Below are 19,591 nucleotides of genomic sequence, written 5' to 3'. Positions count from 1 at the left end.
AGCTCTGCCCGCACAAGCCTCCTCTTCCTGCCTTACCGCAGGTGAACTTTAGATAAACTCGGCAGCCTCAGGTCCCCGGGTCCCGCTCTCTGGAAGTGCTCAGTTTGCTCTGGTTAATGTGTGACAAGGAGCCACGGAACGGCACTGCCGCATCAGAGCAATCTGAGACGCTTTCCTCACTCGGGGCCAGGAGCTGCCCGCTGCCTGCGGTGGGTCTGTGCCCCTCAGGGCAAGAAGCCAGGCGAGTGGGGCCCGAGGCTGGTGGGACTTCAGGGACCGACATGGTTTTTGTCTGGTTTGCAGGTTTTACCAGCTCCTCTGCAGCTCTTTGCTGTGGGATAAGAGCAATGGGCATGGAGAGCCCGGGTCGGATCCCAGCATCCCAGCAGAAGGAATCCCCCCTTGTCTCCGGTGCCTGCTCCATTTACACCGCGTACAGGGGAGGCTTCTGTCTGCCCAGGCACTGGAAAATGCTGCACATGGGAGGCCAGCCCCACCAATCGTTATTTTTACTCTCGTTAGTAAGACAAGGTTGTATTAAGATGGTGTTTGCACTGCTGGATGCCCAAAATAACTCATTTGCTCAAGGTGTTCGGCGGAGGGCTGTGATTTCCTTGCTCCCACCCTGGTCCTGGAGCAGCTTCAAAGGCTGGTTCCTGGCCCCCGAGGTCACGGCACAGGCAGAGCCGGGCTGTTTGCTTTCCTGGGTGTGTGCACTGGTCACCAGCTAGCAGGCGTTCAGCTGCACACGCACACCAGCACTCCCTGAGTCAGGCTCTTGTGCAGGCAAATAAACAAGCCCATGAAAAGGGACAGTGTCTTCCCCTGAGCTGATGCTAAATCGGCAACGGACTCCTAACCAATCTGCGTGTTTGCCTGGATCCCCTCCCGCACCGAGGAAGATGCCTTTGGATGCATCAGACGTGGGATCAGGCTCTCGGCATAAAATGAGCCCAGAGAAGATGTTTCTGAGAATTGCCAAGAGCAAAAATGTGGAATCAGCCTCAGAGGTGATGAGGCAGGCGGATGATAAGCAGCTTGTCTGGAAAACCTGGGGGCAAAGCGCTCTGCCATGGTTGTAGAGGGAGGTTTGAAGAGGAATTCATGATTTCACAGCCTTTGTTCTCAAGCCGAGCCTGTGTTTACCATTTAAGAAAAGCAGAAGCCAAACTTTCACGTCGCCGTTTATCCAGAGCCGAGCTCTGGGCTGGGACCAGGCTGTGGGGCCGGGTGGGCAGCAGGGGCCGGGGGTCGGTGGTGCGGAGCGGGGGCTCCCCGGGCAGCGGGGCTGCGCAGGCAGGAGGAGGGGTGAGCGGGGCACAGCATTCCTTTTGCAAACTGAACTGCTTCACCCTGATCCGAGCTGAATTCCAGTCTTCAAATGTAATTTCCAATCATCCTGCTGGAAAAAACTCAACCCTGCTTCCCCGACAGGGCCTTTGTGTCGCTGAGGCGCATTTCCCCAGAAATCCTACACCTCCGCGAATTTTGACGGGCGTCTTCCAGGGGAAATCAAGATGGGATCTCAACCTCGTGCATGGCTTTGGTTTGTAACAATGCTCATGCACCTCTCAGAGTGCAATTTTCCAGAATTAAACACCCGAAGCTGCAGGATCCCTGCAGGACGAGTGACGTGCTCATGTCTCTGGTGGCAAACGGTGACCGGGGCAGGCTCCGTGCCTTCTGCCCCATCCGTGCCTCTCTGGGGCAGCTCCCGGCCATGGGCCCCAGGCGAGGGCCATCGCATGGCATCAGCCACTTCTGAAGCCATCACAAAGCAGAGCAGCATCTGCAGGTCAGCTCCCTCTGGCACCAAAGGCTCCAGCTGTTTACCTGCTGAAACCAAATCCCTGCGGCTTGGCTGCCACAGGAAGGACAAATCCAGGCACAATCGTGTCTCTGCCCTGACATGGGCCAAATCCACGCCCCGTGCTTCAAAATGCCTTTGGCCATTAGCAGCTTCCGTGGCGCCAAGGGGTTGTTGTGATAGGAATGGAGCCCACAGCAGCTCCGCTGGCACCAGGGAGCTGCGCCCCGGTCCAGAAGGGGCTCGGGCTTGTGCTGTGCCTGGAGCTGTTGTTCCCGAGCCTTTGCCTTGTCACAGCTGGTGCTTTTCTCCTTGCCTTGGACAAGGGCACAGCTGCAGCTCTGCCTGGAGAGATTCCCAGCCCTGGTGCCTCTTGCTCAGCCTCTTTCTTCCTTCCTCTCCCCTCTGTCTCTCTGCGGTTGATAACTCAGCATCCCTCCTGCCCCCGCAGTCTGCAAGGCCGGGATCATGGGAACTGGGTGGAGAGAAGGAGGAGGATGAGGAGGAAAAGGAGGAGGAGGATGACTGCGATGATGACGGTGATTAAGGAGGATGATGATGAGGAGGACCACACCTGCAGACCGAGCCCCCAGCTCAGTCAGCTCTGGCACTGGTGCTGCCTGCTCTGTTGGGGCAGGGAGCTCGTGGCTCTGCTGTGGCCACCACCACATGCAGACACCGAGCCAGCCCTGCCCCTCGTGGAGCACACCAACACGCACAGGAGCTGTTCAGGGCATGCGCACAGATCCTGCTGTGTGCACACCTGTGCTCCTCATGTGGTTGCTCCTGCCCTGGGGAGCCCACTGGGTCTCCAGGGGGAGCAGGGGGTCCTTGAGCGCTGGATGAGGCTGGTGTGGGACGGGAGGATTGAGCAGGGCCACCCTGTGGCTCTCCCAGCCCTGTGCACAGCCTCTCCTGTCCCACGTGCGGTGCTTTCTATTAAAAGCCGCTCGCTGCAGCCAATGCCAGGCTCGGGGAGTTCTCGCCCCGCTGCTTTGTCTGACCCAAGTGACCCATTTCTGTCTCCAGGCTGTTCTCGTCTCCTTCTGCATGTGAAATTTATTAGCTTTTTGGGTTTGGAAAAGAAGCATTTTCAGAAGGCCTCCCGGGAGCAGTGCTCGTGGGCTGACAGAGCCGCTGCAGCCCCAGGAGCCCCGCGTGGGAGCGCGGCCCCACAGGGACCCCGCGTTCCCTGACAAATGGCTTTGCCATTTCATGGGTGGGAAAGAGACATTGATTAACTCCTGCACTTGCCTTTCTGGAAAGGTTATAGCTTAATTGGTCAGACTCAGAGTCATAAATCAGGCGCTGAAGGATCAGCATAGCTAAGAAAATTTTTGCAGAATGTTGCGAAAACACTTTTTGGTAGGATGCATCCAGCTGCGCCCATGAAGGGCTGGGGTGCCAAGGGCAGCCGGAGCATCCGGAGAAAACTTTTTCCCTCTACCGAGGAGCAGGAAATTCTCAGCTCTGCTATCAGTTAATCTCAGGATTTGCGAAATATATATATAAAAAAAAAAAAAATCACCATGAAAGCCATTGTTTGTTTTATTCAGCAGAAGAGATTTAACCCCATTTTGGAAGATTATTCTCTCTCCCCCTGGGAAATGCTGCTCCCCTCTAACTTAAAAAAAAACAATACTAAAAAACCCACATTATATTCCTAGCAGAGGAAGGAGTGGAGAAGGAAGAAAAAGGCTTTTCCCACCAGGGCAGAGCACAGCTTGTACTCCCAAGCAGTGGAAAAGGCCACCCAGCCCGGCCGCTCCTCCCTGCTGCAGGCCGGTCGGAAAGGTGCCGTGCGTCCCACGGGGCGTTGCAGGGTGTTCGGGGCAGATCGCCCAGCATCGGGTGAGGCTGAAATCATCCTCCTCTTCCTCACTGCTCTGTGATGGGCACCGCTGGCTGCGACACGGGGCCAGGAACCTGGGTAGCCTCTTGCCATCCCTGGGAAGCAAAGCCCCAGGGGAGCGCGGGGTGCCCGCAGGAGTAGGCGAGGCATGCGGCTGCTCTGCTGGCCAAGTGTGAGGAATGGGGAGGGGAAACGGGCACAGCTGTGAGGCATCTATTATTCATGTCGGTAATTATTCCTTCTCTGATTCTCCCCAGCACTTTATTGAGGAATTAGGATGTTAAAATGAGGAATCGCGAAGAGGCACTGCAGACATCCCCACTGCTGCTGCCGCACTGCTGCTCCTCACCGTGGCAAAGCAGAAACCGCTCCTGGCTGCCGGGTTCCCGAGGTGCTGGGCTGGCTGCGGTCAGCCCCCAACCTCCCCATGTGCCCCCTGCAGCCCCCTCACTGCCTGCTCTGTTTCTCTCCCCATCACCAATTCCAGCCTTCCATTGCTTGCTTTGCCTGCACCCGTTGCTTGCACCTCAGGCTGGGGGCTCCCTGGACCTGCCTCTGGTTCCTCGGGCAGCCTGCGCTCTCCCTCCCTTCCCCAGAGGCTCATTTGAGAGGTGAGGCCCGGCTGTTGCCTGCATGATGGGTGTAACATGTGTGTTCTGGCTGCCAAACCGGGACCCGGGCACCAGCATCTCTCTAGGCAAGGTTAAGGGATGCTCAGAAGCAGAAAATGGCTTTGCTCCTCGTGTGATGATAATAAAGAACAACAGAATGGATTTTAGTGCCTTTTCAAAGGGCTCCCAGGAAACTATTTATTTAAACACAAGGAAAAGAAATGAAAAATGGTGAGCATCTTTTTCTTTTCAACGTGGAAGCTAAAACAGACATTGCTTGCTACAGATAAGCGAAAAGGCGACTTTCCAGGAGAGGCTCCGTCCCTCACCATTCCTGCCCTTCAGGTGTCTGGGTCGTTTCTGTGCTCTGACCTCATATAACCACTGGAAATGGTGTAGGGAAACAGCAAAGCATAAAGCATCTGCTGCAGCACTGTAGGTGTTATTCTTATAAACAAGCAAAGCACTTCAGAATCAATAAGGAGTTTTACTCGTGGCCGCTAGAGAGATTTCATCTCCTGAATTATATGATGGGATAAACGAGATCCCAATCCGGCTGCCACCTCGAGTATCCACAGCTATCTGTTCACAGCCGGGCTGAAAGGCTCCCCGAATTAATTAGAATAATCAATCCTAAAAATGACAAAAGTATTGATTAGCATTTTTGTCTCCTCACAGCCTGGCAGGGCTGTGACTCCAGCAGTATTGCAAAAGTGATAAAAAGCAGCTGCTGCTCCGGAGGGAGGACGCTTACCCAGCGCCACAGCGTGACAGCGCAGCATCGAGGGGGCTACGTGCAAGGACAGCATCGCCCAAACGCTTCCACGTGGTATTAGTTCAGTAATAATATTCTAATTCCTCTTCTCTGCTCCTGTTGCATGTACTCAGTGGTTCATTTTTGACAACAGACCGTGCTGGGTCAAGCTGCTCCCTCCTGGTTGGGATGAGTGTTCAGAAGGGAGCCCTGGTGCTCAGGCAGTGCCTGTACAGGGGACGAGCTGCGTGTGCCCGGGCAGGGTGCAGCAGCAGCAGCCCCAGGCATCCCGCAGGCTGGGTGCAGCCGCCAGCTCCCTGCCTCGATCCGCTCCCAGGGGGTCCTGCACCCCAGGGTGCGGGGCTGCCCTGATGGGAACTGAGCAAAGTGCTGGGGCTGCTCTGCCCTTGGGCACCCACACGTCCACAAAGTCTTGGCCAGCTGCTCGTAGGAAACACCTGGGGGAAATGCAGTGTTTGTGCAAGGCGGGTAAAGCAGGGCACGGAGTAGGAATTCACAGCACAGGTGGGGGCAGAGTTTGCAGAGCCCACGGTGAGAGCCACTGCGCCCCGTGCCCTCATCTGTGCATTGCATCAGCTCTGAAGTGAAGGACCTGGTCCGGGGCCAGATGAGTGGGAAAGGGTAAATATCACAATACGAAGAAGTAGAAAAGTGGCCTGGCTGGTGTGACCTCAGAGAAATTCAGGACGTGGAGATAATTGGAAAATGGAGCAAAATTGCCTGAGTTTAACCCAAGCTGGGTCAGGCAGACATCACCCGGTATCTCTTCATGATAATTACTTTTAAGCCAGAAGGAATGGGACAGACCTCAGCCATCTGGGTTGCAGAAAGGCAGCGATAGAAGCGCTACTAGGGAAATTGGTATTGAATCCGGAGAAGATGGGGTTTAAAAGGGCTGTGAGTAGGAGCAGGGACCCAGCAGGGCTGCGGGAGGAGCGCAGGCAGCGCACAGCAGGCGCCAGCACCGGAGGGTGGGAGCACTGCCCGCGGGCGGGGGGCTGCCGAGCCTGCCCCCAGGGACGAGGCCAGAGAAGCAAGTCTTGGTGAATTTGGCAAAAACAAGGCCGGAGGGGGTATGACAGATGCTCACAGACTCTGGGATGGGCAAGTGCCCTTTGAGCTGTGGCGCAGCACCGCGTGGGACCGCGAGCCGTGCCCGCCTGGCGGCTGGGAGCGGGGCAGTGCCTGCGGCGTGCAATAGTGCAGTTTGTGAGATGGCTCCCGATGAGCTCATGGCGTGGCTGCTGGGGGTGGGCAGCGGGGGTGTCACCGTCCCGGACAGCCCGTCCCTGCTGCCCTCACCCGCAGCCGGGCGTCTCAGCAGGGTCCCGAGGGCCGGCTCGGACGGTGATGGAATGGGTCGTGCCCGGCCCCGCCAGGTCCCCGGGGATTTGGGCAGCTCCCGGCAAGGGGCCGCCGGGCAGGATGACACCAACCTCTCCCACGTACCAGGGGAGCGGGTGGGACGGGGCTGAGGCTGCAGGCAGAGGCATTCCTTTAACCCTTAAAAAAAGGGAGAGGGCTCCTCTGCAAGCTGCTGCAGGGCACCGGCACCCGGGGTTCGTGGTGGGGAGCCCGGGCGAGGGGCCTGGCTGGCAGCGGGGGGCAGCTTCCCAACGTGCTCCACAACGACCACTCTGGGCACTGCTCCGCAGGTTTATTACCATTAATGAATTAGTCGCGTGTTAACGAACAAAGTGCCCGTCGTCGTCGCTGGGACGGGGCTGCAGCAACGCCACGGGGGGGGCACAGCAGCTCTGTGGGCACGACCCTCCCCGCAGCACCTTGGCACAGCTGCTGGGAACCTGGGCTGCTGGCGTGATGCAAACCCAGCCCTTGCACGGATAAATGCACTTTACATGATGATTGCTACACACCTAGAGGATTATTGATTAACCTTGTGAGATCTTTTAAATCAGGTTACTGCTGCTGCACAGAGGGGTGAGTGTTAAATGCTGAAAAACTGAAAAAAAATGAAGGATCTGAGACCGAGCGTTGGGCAGTGGGTCCTGGTGCCCCAGCTCCAAGCAGGGGACACCACAGTCAGGGATCGAGATATCCACAGCAGGGCAGAGACAGCCCAGATGGGAAGGGGCCACCTTTACTTGGGGTTTGCTTTGCCCAGCCCCTCGCTGCAGTGGTTTTCCAGGTAAACAATCTGGGGGGGCTTTTCAGAGGCGCTGGGCAGCCGGGGGCTTGGCAGGTCCCGGGGCACAGCCAGGCTCACTGCCGGGGCTTCCTCGGTGGAGGTCTGTGAGTCTGAGTCTTCGGAGGAGAAACTGCTGTGGCTGGAAACCTGGAAGTACTGCGTGGTGTCCGCCCTCTGCGCTGCCGCCTGGCCTCGCGGGCTGGGGGCTGCCGCCGTCCCGCGCCCCAGGGGCTTGCTTGGAAGGGGGGGACACAAGCGGGCAGCACCCAGAAAACCCGCCTGGGGAGGAGGCGTGGAGGGATGCGTCTGATGGGGTGGGCTGTGCTCCTGGGATGGGTTCCCTCCAGCCCCCTGCCGGGCTCTGCTGTCGCATTTTGGGAGGGAGCCGCCGGCTGCCCTGCGGCACCGCGATGTGTGCTCACCCTCCTGCACCCCCTCAGAGCGTGGCTGCGGGGATTTCGGCGTCAAGGAGGTGGCTTCACCTGGTTCCATGCCCACGGCAGGGCCAGGAGCGCTGCTGGCTGTGGGCTGCCCCGAGTCCTGCACTGCTCCCTCGGCCCCAGCTCGCTCAGGGCTGGGAGCTGCCGGGTGGGCTGGGGCTGCAGACCCCAAGGAGCCGGGGGCGCCCCCCTGCCCGTCCGCCTGCGCTCCCCAGGCCTCCCGCAGCTCTGCCAGCATCTCCTCGAGGATCTGCCGGGTCTCCTGGTACTTGTGCCATGCCTCGGTCCAGGCTCCCAGCCCGCTGCTGCTCTGCATCCTGCGCACCTGCGCCTGCATCTCCTGCAGCTTCTCCATGGAGAACTCCACCGACAGCTTCTGGAAGGAGCTCTCCAGGCACTGCAGAGCCTCCGGGCACCCTGCTGGGCTCCCCCCGTGCTTCACCCGTGCTGAGCACTGCCTGCAGCCCATGTTCAGCCAGGTGATCTAGGAAACAAGACGAGAGCCGCTGGTGATCTCCTGCCCACCCATGCCTGGTCCCCGAGAGGAGCCAAGCACCCACCGTGCTGGAGAACCTGCAGAGCTCGCGCAGCATCTCCAGCTCCGCCTGCCGCCGCTCCACGTGCCTGTAGAAGCTCACCAGCTTCGTCTGGAAAAGGGCTGCGGCCACCTGGAAGGAGTCTGCCTCGGGGAACACCGAATCCTGCACCTCAGCCGCTTCCTGACACAGGGCCAGGCCGTGCCGGTACTGAGCCTGCGGGGCGGTAGGAAGGAAGCAAGAAAGCAAGCACGGTGTGTGGCTCTGCAGCGTGGCCCTGCAGGGGAGGGGGCTGCAAAGGGATTTCGGGGTTCAGAAACAGCAACCTCAGCCCAACCTGCAGCAGGGAGCAGCGGGCAGCACCCCCAGGGCAGAGAGGCTGCAAAGGGGCTGGCAAAAGTGGGAGGATTGGGGCTCAGTGTATAAACTTGGCAGTGATGGTTGAACACTTCTAATTCTGCACGTTCTGATTTCAGCCAAGTGCCAGGCAGAGCGCCTGGGCCAGGCACCAGCGCTGCTGGTAGCGATGCTCACGGTAAGTGCCATGGAAATTCCCCTCCCAACGTACTGTGGCCTGACGGAGGAACTCGTTAAAGCGCTCGAAGGACTTCTCGAAGCTGTCGGGGCTCCACTCCTCAGCACCCATCTCCTGCAGCCGCGCCGCTCCCTCCCCGTCCAGCCAGCGCCCGAGCTGCAGGGGAGACAGGCGGGGGTCAGGCGGGACCGGCCCCCCCGGCACCTCCCTTTCCTTCCCTGCGCCACCCGGCTCACAGACTGGTTATGCACGGCGGCCCCGCAATTAAAATCAAAGCTCAGGCAATCCTGTTATTATCTGCACTTCCTCCATCATCAAAACTGAGGAAATATGTGAAAATGTCTCTGCGGCATTCCCCCTGGACAGCTCTGAGGTGCCGTGCCCACGGGGCTCTGGCTCTGGCCAGCTCCTGGGGCTGCTCCGCTCACCTTGCCGAACTCAGCCTCCAGCTCCCGAACCTTTCGGAGGAACTCCAGGCGCTCCAGGCAGCTGTTGGACTGTGACACCAGGTCGTGAACCTCCTCCTCCAGCTGGTTGTACAGCCCCTCGGCTGCCTCCATGCTGGCCCTGATGGGGGGGAGATGGGGAGATGGGGAGATTGGGGGTGTAGGGGGCAGCGGGGCTGCCTCTGCCCCGTGGCAGGGTGCAGGGCTGGGTGCCCAAGGGCTGGCTCCTCAGCTGCTCCATGCCTCCCAAAGCCTCTGGCCGAGGCAGCTCTCACTGGGCAGGAGCCTCTGCATGCACTGCAGGCAGCCGTCAGCCACAGAGCAGCAGGAGCCGGCCAAGCCACCTCCTCGCCCCCACCCTGAGCCCCCTCACAGCCCACCCGTGATGCATGGAACCTGCACGAGGGCATCCCCTGGGCTGGGGGTGCACTGGGCAGCAGGCAGCACGCCCCAGCCCCATCACTACACATGCCGCAGGGGAGCCCAGGGACATTGATGTGTCCAACACGGGGACTGCCGTGTCCTGATCTCCCCATCCCATGAGGTGAGCGGGGCTGAAGGCATCAGGCAACATTGGGACGGGGTTTGGTGTAGGACAGCCCAGGGAAGGGAGCAGGGGGCAGCAGTGGGACCAGTGCTGCAGGCGTGCGTGCGCCGCCGAGCGTGAGCAGCGTTGCTGGACACGAGCAGCGGTGCTGCATGAGTGCGGCACCACGGACACGTGCAGCATCGCCGGGGCCTGGCCCCATCTAGTGGCTCTGCCTGAGACCAGCCCGTGGGGCTCGCTGCAGGCGGCCTCGAGCGGCTCAGAGCCAGGTCCAAGGCTGTGGGATGACGGCAGAAACCCTGCACCGGGCCATCCAGCTGCAGGCTGCAGGGACAGGAGCGGGCACGGAGCCAGCACTGGGACGCGCTGGGAAGATGCTGGTGCTGGTGGGGCCCGGGCTGTCCCCAGGGAGGTGGCTCTGCCGGGTCCCAGTCCCCTCCTCGCCATCGCAGCCACCCTGCTCCTACCTGACGTGTGGCGACGTGCTGAGCCGGGCAGCCTCCCTCCGCAGCCGCGCCAGCACGGCCCCCCCCTCACGCTGCAGGCGGACCAGCTGCGGGTCGCTCAGCACCCTGCGCATCAGCTCCTGGTGCCGCCCGATGCACGCGGCCGCATCCTGCCAAGGGACGGACACGGACCTCAGCTGGGGGCTCGGGATGAGCAGATCAGGGCTGTGCCATGAGGGAAGAGGGATGGGGACAGCCCCCCGGTACCTGCGTCCCCGCCAGGCCGTCGGCGCTCCGCAGCTCCTGGATGCAGCTCTGCAGCAGCTCCGACGCCCGCCTGAGGCTGGCCGTGAAGGGATGCAGCTTCTGCGGGGGGAAGCACTGGGGTGAGCGGGGCCGGGCGGCTGTGAGGGCAGTGGGATGGGAGCAGAGGCTGCAGGGAGGAGGCAGAGGTGCAGAAGGAGGAGGAACGGCACTACTAAGCCAGTGGGGAATATTTTGGGGACTCTGCGTGAAGGCTGGTGAGGAAGGGAGCGGAGGTGGATGTGGGTGCGAAGCCAAAAGCAAGCGTTCCTATTGCTTTCCTGGGGATGCCCGTGAGACACAAAAGCTGTTCCGTGCTTAGAGCCTCGGGGACAGAGGGGCACCGCGGGAAGGTGAGGAGACAGCTGATGGTGTGATCACAGACACCTGGAAGAACTGAACCCACTCGCCGTGGCAGTAGGGGAAGGTGCCGTCCAGCTCCGCTGTCACCTGGGAGCTGTCGACGTAGCGGCCCAGGGCCTTCAGCGACGTCAGGGTCTCCACCTGCAGGGCAGGAGGCTCATGAGTGCCGCCAGGTCCTAACCCCAAGAATTCCCCAGGGACAGCATGGAGCTGGTGGCCGAATCCCTCCTCCCCACGCCCCCATAGGGAGCCCCCTGAGCGCGGTGCTCCCCCGGGGCTGAGGATGCCAAGCTGCATCCCCCTGCAGACTGCAATAATCTGCCACGACAGCCATGCCAGGTAACCAAGCCCATTAATATTTCACATTATGTTAATTAAACAGAGCAGCACTAGAAGAAGAAGAAGCCCTGTCAAGCTTAGATTTGTTATCCCAACACCTGTGTCTGGCAAAGGGCAGTGACTGGGGGAGGCACCCGCCAGCGCTGCCCAGCAGACCCTTAGGGGCAGCAGCCCCGGTGCGGTGGGGACCTGCCTGGGGTCCCCAAGCAGGGGGACCCTGAGGAGGGGACAGGGACGGGAGGGGGATGGCTGCCCTCACCTGCACGCCGGGCAGCCTCTCGCGGTGGGCGCCAAGCTCCTTGTCGGCCAGCAGCAGCACGCCGTGGATGCAGCCTGGCGAGATGCTCTGCGGAGGCAGGGGGGAGTCACCCGGGGCAAACCCCAGCGCGCTGCCCGCGGGCTGCCCGTGGCGATGCTGAAGCCAGGGGGAAACAAAGGAAAAGGCTCCCGGGCTTGCTGGCACGTGGAATGGAAACCAATTGCTCAGGGCACAGCCCTGTCCCCAGCCAGCAGAGCGGCTTCCCTGGCAGAAAGGGCCCATGGAGAGCACCCAGCCAGCACGTCCCTCCCCAGCACCAGCGGTGCAGAGGATGGATCCTGCCAGGGCTGAGACCTTTGGTCCTGAACAGCAGGGGCAGCGGGGCTGGTATTTATGGGGCCAGAGAGTGCAAGAGCCTGGCGTGGGCTCTCTTTGGAGCAGGGGACTCTGTCCTGGTCGGGCACTGTCTGTGCTGCTGTGGACGTGCCCAGAAATTAGAGACTTAACAGCAACTTTGGGAACAAAGGGGTGGTTGTTTAAGTGTTGCCAGTCCCGTCAGGAGATGAGAATGTCTGCTGGGGAGAAAGCAGCTAGAGAGACGTGTTTTTTCTAGATAAATATATTGTGATGATGCAGCAGGCAGCTGAGATCTGTCCCAGTAAACCCTCCCCATGGTGCTTACAGGTAAAAATCCGTGAGTGAGATAAAAGCACAACCTTGGGCATCCCAGGAGGGCTGCCAGCAAGGCTGCTCTGAGCTGCAGGGTCTGGATGTGGCTCTCAGGATCCCACCACAGGAGGGCTGGCACCGTGCCCCCCATGGGACAGGGCCTCCCAGCACGTACCTGCCACCGAGCGCTCGGCCCCACGTACCTGGACGGAGCGGAGAGCAGAGAACAGGGCTGGGGAGGGAGGCTGGCGCCTGGCATCCACCACGGCCGTCAGCCCGCTGTCCTTTGTGTCCTTCCTAGCCCAGGGAAATAAAGCACAGTGACAAGGGGGCAAATTCTGCTGGTTGGCAGTGGGTGCCCCCTCGGACTAGACCCACTGGAAGACCAGGCAGAACGGCCCCTCGAAGGAACAGCAGCACGGGGCCATGGCTGAGCCCCAGCTGGGGGCAGTGTGGGCACCACCAGCACCACCAGCCCTCAGCAGGGGCACGGGGTCCTCACCCCTACCCCAGGGTGACTGCGGTGGAGACTGAGGACATGAGGAGTGTGCAGGATGTGCCCAACCAGTGTGTGCCCAACACGGAGCATGCAGGACACAGGGCACCCGTCCTGGAAGCCCCCGAGCCAGGAAACAGCCGGGGGGGTCCCATCAGGTCCACCCGGCCCTTACCTGGGGAGGGAGCAGAGGCAGAGGAGGAGCTTTGCCAGCTCAGTAGCAGAGCACCAGGAGGCTCCCCAGGCGCTGCCACTGGTGGTCACCTGCAGGAGGGCCCTGCCCAGCTTGTCCGTGCCACCTGTGGGGGAAAGTGGGTGAGTGACCCCCCTCCTTGGTGCACAGCCCACACCGAGACGGCTCTGCCCAGGCGGTACCGGGGGGCTCCTGTGGCCAGCACAGTGGCTGCCCGGCCCCAGCTCCCCCCCAGCCCTTCAGCAGGGGCAGCGAGAGCCGTGCCAGCCCACGAGGGCTCTCGCACCAGCACCAGCCCTGGCATTTCCAGGGCCAAACTGCTGGGGACGGTTTTCCTTAAAAAAAAAAAAAAAAAAAAAAAAAAAAGTCGGTTTTGCCGGAGTATTCCAGCTCTTGGGAAAAGGAAGAATCCAAACATTTAACATTTGGCAGCTAAAAGCTGAAAAGCTTCATTTCTGAGGAATGGTGTGGGAGGGCTCCGTGCAGCTGAGCACGGTGTCAGCTGCCTTTTTAACGTCTTTTTAAATTATTATTATTTTTTCCCAGCTGAAAGGAAATTTTCCACCTGGGGGCTTTCCAGACTCTAGCAAAGCCCTGGGACCTCCCTTCCAGACCCCCCCCTCCAGCAGAAAGGCCCCTCCAGCCCCCGTAGCTGGCGGTACCTGGCAGGCAGACGATGCCGGAGCGCAGGAGCCCGGTGTGCAGCTCCTGCCAGCCCGGTGGCTGCCGGCTGCGGGGTGCCGCGGGGCCGTTCTGGACACTGGTGCTCTGCAGGGACCGGTCCTCCGTGGGGGCTGCAGCCGCTGCGTCCGTCCCTGCCCGTGGGAAGAGAGGAGAGGAGCTGGCAAAGGGCGGTGGGGCAGCGAGATGCAACCCCCCCGCGGTCCCGCTCGGTCGTCACCTTTCCCAGCTGCCTTGGCTCTGCCCATCCTGGGCGAGTAAATGGCTGACACCTTCTTCCAGCCCCCCTCGTGCTGGCTGGCGGAGCCGTCCCCGGGTGCTGTCCCCAGCCGTGGGCCCTTCAGGAAGGAGAACTTGTGGCCAGAGCCCACAGCCTCTGAGCGAGCAGGGGCCGGGGGGAGCCGGAGGCTGCCTGGTCCTGCCGCCTCCCCCCCTGTCACCCCTGGCCTGGCCCTGTGGGGGCGGTGGGCGAGCAGTGGGGGGCTGCTGGGGTGGCCAGCCCTGGTGCTGCGTGGTGTGGGGGTCTTACAGGGGGCAGCGGGGGGCACGGGGCCGTCCGGCTCCTCCAGGATGGCTGCCATCAGCCCGGGGCCGAAGCTCACCGGGTTCTGCAGGGCGGCCAGGTAGGAGTCGCGGTGGCGGCACCGTGGGCCGTGCAGCCCCGGCTCCCCGCTCAGCCTCCTCTTCTGGCACGGGCTGCAGGGCCCCTCCTGCGAGCTTGGCCCCCCGACACGGGGCCAGGAGCCCACCCCTGGGCCCCCGCTCGCCCAGGGCAGCACCGCCGCAGCCCCCTGCCCCAGCGGGTGGGCGGGTGGCAGGGACCTGGCCAGGAGGTCCAGCTTCTCCTGGGAGAGGTCCAGCAGGTCCACGTACTCCCCCTCCAGGTTCTGGCTGATGATCTCCTGCAGGCTGGGCACATCCAGCACGGCCGGCGTCTGCCGCGAGGCAGCCTGGTCCACCTTGATCAGCCCCGGATATCTCCCCTGCTTTGACTTCCAGGAGGCGTCCTTACAGCCTGGGATGGTGCCTGTGATGTTGCTGTAGGGCTCGGGGGTGCTTGGGGTGCTGCGGGGTGCAGGCGTGATCGCTGCTGCTGGTTCAGGAGCGGGGCCACCCGGGGCACCCGTGGGCACGGTGTCGGGTCCAGCCTTGGGCTTGTCAATGAACTCTGGTGTGGCGATCTTGCTCCACGGCAGCGGGGCGATGCCGTTCTCCGTGGCCACCAGGCAGGTGTGCAGGGGGGGCCCGGCATGGTCGCAGTTAATTTCCTCCAGCCACTCGTTGGTGAAGAGCAGCGCGTAGGTGGCCTCGGGGATGGGCGTCTCCTCCACGCTGCGCAGGTCGTGCGAGAGGTGCTTGACGGTGATGCGCGCAGAGTGCTCCTCGCACGGCTCCGCTTGCAGGTAGAAGTCCCCGGAGCGCAGCAGGAGCGGGTTGAGCGGCGCCAGGTGGACGACCACTTTCTCGTGCAGACACAAGGGCCAGCCTTCATGGAGAAAGATGCAGTTAAAGTAGGGAGCCTGGGAGGGAGGAAGAACACAGGGCATCAGCAAGAGCCTCCGCCTGCTCCCGTACCCTCCCAGCTCAGCCCCGTGTGCTCTTCCCGGGAGGGGGACTGAAGAGCCCGCAGACCCTCCAGGATGTCCCTGAGTGGAGCCCACCCATCAGTGCTCAGCCTGTTGCCATTCCTGGGGGTGCTGTGCGCTCCCCTCATGCTAATGGGGCGAGGTGGTGCAGCAGGGTCACCTCCCAGTGTGCTGGGGTCCGTGCCAGGCACAGCACAGCACCCGCTCTGCGGGGAGGGCACAGGGACAGGGGTGGGGATGTGCAGATGGGGAGCCCACAGCTCAGAACAGGGCCTGGCCCCGCAGGGCATCATGCATGAGGGCAAAATTAGGCACGGGAAGCACGGCATGGGTATGTGGGAGCTTACACAGGCCGCCTGCCGCACGTGCTCGAAGAGGCGCTTGGCTGGGATGAGGAACTCGAGCAGGCAGCAGAGCCCGTCCCCGCGGTAGCTGGTCTCCAGCAGGCGGAAGACCTGGCCCAGCACCGTCGGGGCCGTGGCTTCGAAGGGTGGGTAGAGGGCACGGAGGGCGCCCTGCACCGCCGCGTCCAGGGACTGCGCGTCCTGCGGGAGGAAAACATCGCCGGTGGGGAGGGCGGCCCCGGGGTGGGGTGCCCGCACCCCTCGGAGCCTGCGCCACCATCCTGTGCCACATCCACCTGCAGCACAGCCGAGCTCGGGGCTCAAACCCGTCCTGTGCTGGGAGCTGGGGAAAAAGCGGGCACAGAGCGCACGGAGCACTGCACAACGGGGGCACAAGCACGGCGGGTCCAGCTGCTGGAGCTTGCTGGGTTTGGCTGTCGTTTAATGAGTCTGAGAGAGGCCCCGAGCGCAGCCCGCTGCCCTGCTCACACAGCCACCACGCAGCAGCCGAGGGGTTAAGCTGAGCCCCGGAGATGTGCCGCGCTCAGCAACTTGGAGGAATGCAGCGGCCGGAGGGAGACGGAGAAAGGACAAACATCTGAAGATGGATGGAGTGTTTCGGTTCAGACCCACTGCTGGATCCGATGAACTCAAAATTAATCACTGGAGTGTTTTCTGGGAAGTGCTCTGCTGGGTCAGAGCCCCGTCCCGCCAAGGAACGGACTTCCAGACTGGGTCAAGAACGCCGGGTTTTGTGCCGTGCTAAGATCGCCTCTCTGAGTTTGCTCTCCAGCTTTGCAGAAGACGTTAATTACAGAGCTCACAGACACAACGGTACATGGAAGGAAGCATTCAGACCATCCGTATTAAATCTCAGCTACATCAGAGAGCGCAAGGGTGAATATAAACATGGCTGCAGAAAAGAACGCCGTGCCAGTGAGCAAGGATGACAGAGATGTCGATGTCTCCAGCTCGTTGGGGGTATTTCTGCCAGAGGGGCTCCAAGAAGCACCAAGACTGCAGCTCGCTCTTGGCCCCGCAGCACACAGAGTGAGGGGTGCTCCATGGCACCGGGGGGGTGGGCACGGGCTGGAGGTGGGAACGGGCTTCGGGCAGACAGTGGGGTCTGGGAGCCCACCCAGAGACAATGTGGGCTTGGTTAATGCAGCTTAATTAGCTTTAATGTGCTTTAGCTAAAGCACTTTGCAGTCACACTTTGGTTAATTCTTCTTGACACTTTCTGTGTCTGTACCCAGAAATCTGCCACCGTCGTGCCTGGAAGGAGGAGCTGCTGGGCCTGGGCAGAGAGGGAGAAAGCGAGGCCCTGCTCACTGCCTGGTCTGCACGTGCGTTCCCTGCGGAGTGTGCCAATGACCGCCGATTTTCTCACGCTTGGTCTGCCTGCATGACATCCCTTCCTGGGGGGCCTCCTGTCCCGACACCCCGAGCTCGGCTCCTTCCCATCCTGTGCGGTGGCGCAGAGCAGGGCCAGGGAAGGGCCACCCCTGCACAGCCCTGGCATGTCCCAAAACCAGCTCTTCTGAAACCAAACCAAACTCTCCCCGGCCAAGCTCATTTGGCACTGATGAAAAAGCAAAAGAAATCAGAAAGAGAAGCCTGGACAGTGAGCCACAGGGCTGCTCCATGCCACGGGCAGACTGCGGTCTGGAGGGGCGAGAGCGTGCACGGTGCCAACAGCCCCATCCCAAACCCAGTGACACCCCGATGCCGTCCCCCCAGGACCCCACGCTGCCCTCCCCGTCCCGCCTGGCTGCCACTCGCTGCAGGGAAGTTGCCGAGCCAGCAGAGCCTGGGGGTCACTGGTGGACCCGCAGCCAGGGTAAAGTGGGGTGTCAGAGCGGGGACAGCCCCGCTGCAAGGTTTGGCAACCTCATGGCCCTCAACAAAACCCAGCCACAAGGTGGATTGCCACGGGACGGATCCACTGAATAACCAGAGGCACTTTCCTGCAGATGGAATAAAACCACACAGAACTTCCCAAGGCAGCAGGGACGGCGTCAGCCAAAGTCAGGAGAAAAGTATTGACTGATGGAGGCACCAGATACAGCCTGGGAATGTACAGTGCTGAGGAATATTTTGGCCTAGAACGACCAGAAATGTTTTTGTTAAGTGTCACAAAGCACTTCATCACTGCGAGAGGTTTTTGGGGTAAACACAGCGCAGCAGCTTTGTGTTCGTGCGAGAGGCTGAGGAGAGCCTGGCCAGGGAGTGATTAGAAATCAAAAAGGAACCAATTAGCCCACTTCCCTCCACCAGCTGCAAGGGAGTGCAGAAATGAAACAAAAGGCATTAGGGAGCATAAGGAGATTTACATTTGCAAAGCTATTTCCATTTTAATAAGCCAAAGTGCTGTTAAATAGAGATTGATATTTCTCCCCAAATACCCATATTTTTCAGAAGTGGTTTATACCAACACGGCGAGCTGGGCTTTGGTGTTTTGGTGCAGGGAAGTTGTTTAACTCATACCCAAAGCCACAGGGTGACTCCGCTCCCTCTCCTCTCCCCAGCTGAGGAGGGAGCGAGGTTTGAGCAGTAGGGCCAGCAGCGAATAACAACTCCTCTCCCTCTTCCGCAGTTCCCCATCAGCGAGTTTGGCAGGGCAGGATGCAAACGCTCACCCACAGCCCCGGCACGGAGTCAGAGGCCAGCGCTCAACGCAGCATCGCCTGGGAGCCCAAGGCAACAGCGTGTGCGGCTGCAGGGACAGACTGATGGACAGACGGACAGCCTGGGGGGGACGTGCCACACGTCCCTGTGCCCGCGAGGCCAGCACAGCTCAGGCAGCAGCACCCACTTGTTGCACCCCAAGTTTTGCAGGGAACTTGAAGCCCTCGGGCCCCGCGCACGCCTCGCCTTGAGCCCGCTGCCACCCGACGCCTCCGCGCTCGGTGCCAGCCTCGTGCTCGGGCACACGGGGCGCGGGCAGCAGGTGCTGGGAGCAGCGGCAGCGTAAAGGATACGAAAGCAGAAGGCATTACCATGCTCAATGGGAAGTGGCAGAGGGCCCACGGGAGACCGCGGCAATAACTGTCCCTTCCCTCTTCCTTCCGCGGGGCCCGAGCGCTGCCTTATTGCCCACGGCTGTCCCGCCACGCTCCGCCGCTCCGCTGCGGCTTCTCCCCGGCTGTTGGCTCCGTGATGAGGTCCCGGTGCCCCAAGACGAGGTCCCAGTGCCCCACGACGAGGTCCCGGTGCCCCGTGGGTGCTGCGGGGCTGCCGCCACCCCCGGCCCCATCGGCGCGCCCGGGCCGTCCGACGGGCAGGCTCCCTCCCACCGGCCGCGTCAATGTGGGAAAAAAAAATTGAAAGAAAGAAAGAAAAGAAGAAGAAAAAGAGCGAGCCCCGCTGGCGGGGGAGGGGAGGGGAGGGCGGAGGGGAGGAGAGGAGAGGGAGGGGAGCGGAGGAGAGGGGAGGGGAGGGAAAGGAAGGGGGGCGCAGCAGGGGCTGCCCGTGGGACGCGGCGCTTGGGCTCGGTGGCTCCGGCTGCCAGCGCTGCCCGGGCACGGGGCACCGAGTGGGGTGGCCATGGGGTGTCCTTTGGGTGTCCTTTGGGTGTCCTTTGGGTGGCTGTACTGTGGCCATGGGGACATCCGCAGCCCCAGCTCGGAACTGTCCCGATGCCAGCCCCGTGCCCACGGGGGCCACGCTCCCACCCGCTCCGCTCCCCCCACGCTGAGCCCCCACCACGGGGCCGCGCTGCCCAGGGCTGCTCCATGCCGCAGCTCGGGGGGCAGCGGGGCTGCAAAGCCCCCAGCCAGCCCAGTGCCCGGCCGCGTCCCGCTGCACATCGCCGTCCTTCCGAGTGCCAGGGACCTGCAAAACTCTGCGTGTGCATGTGCATGCGTACAGAGCGTGTGTGTGAGTGGCCATACGTGCAGGCGTACGCTGATTGTGGTGGATTTCCCCTTTTTAATTAAACGCATGCTGGTGTATGCCAAAGAGAGCGCTTCGCAGAACTCTTGAGTCTTTATTTCTGGGTTGGCCCAAAGGTAGAGCAGAAGAAAAGTGCCTTTGACAGCTCTTTGGGATGATTCAGCAATGGAAAGTACCTATCTGGGGGCAGAGCGGGAGATTGGGCAACCAGAAGTTGTACAAAAGCAATCAGTGCAAGAGCCAAAGCCTCAGGTCCGCTGTGTCAGTGTGCAAAGCACGGACATGTAGCACAGCTCCCCGGTCCCCCAAGCACAGCACCG

The 19,591-nt window shown here is 61.4% G+C and overlaps 1 protein-coding gene across 3 annotated transcripts; it reads right to left on the bottom strand.

Moving 5' to 3' along the window:
- Window positions 1–6,681: 6,681 nt before the first annotated feature.
- KIAA1755 (KIAA1755 ortholog) lies at window positions 6,682–19,171 on the bottom strand. 3 transcript variants are annotated; one of them, XM_072026410.1, is made up of 15 exons: window positions 18,377–19,169; window positions 15,381–15,578; window positions 14,050–14,933; window positions 13,668–13,785; window positions 13,429–13,581; window positions 12,749–12,872; window positions 12,281–12,374; window positions 11,409–11,495; window positions 10,835–10,951; window positions 10,412–10,510; window positions 10,166–10,314; window positions 9,134–9,272; window positions 8,739–8,861; window positions 8,195–8,386; window positions 6,682–8,118 (listed from the first exon to the last, which is right to left on the bottom strand). In XM_072026410.1, the coding sequence occupies exons 1-15, from the start codon at window positions 18,978–18,980 to the stop codon at window positions 7,147–7,149; spliced, it is 4,053 nt and encodes a 1,350-aa protein (XP_071882511.1). In that variant the 5' UTR covers window positions 18,981–19,169; the 3' UTR covers window positions 6,682–7,146. The 3 variants fall into 3 exon arrangements, with proteins under 3 accessions (XP_071882511.1, XP_071882510.1, XP_027328532.3); XM_072026409.1 differs by having other exon boundaries at window positions 13,668–14,933; window positions 18,377–19,171; XM_027472731.3 differs by having other exon boundaries at window positions 13,668–14,967; window positions 18,377–18,518.
- Window positions 19,172–19,591: the final 420 nt, after the last annotated feature.

The sequence above is a fragment of the Anas platyrhynchos genome, chromosome 21 (assembly GCF_047663525.1).
Source record: "Anas platyrhynchos isolate ZD024472 breed Pekin duck chromosome 21, IASCAAS_PekinDuck_T2T, whole genome shotgun sequence".
In the NCBI taxonomy this organism is placed as follows: Eukaryota; Metazoa; Chordata; class Aves; order Anseriformes; family Anatidae; genus Anas; species Anas platyrhynchos.
Note: the sequence above shows the minus strand (reverse complement) of the source record. Positions and strands in the feature narration are given on the sequence as shown.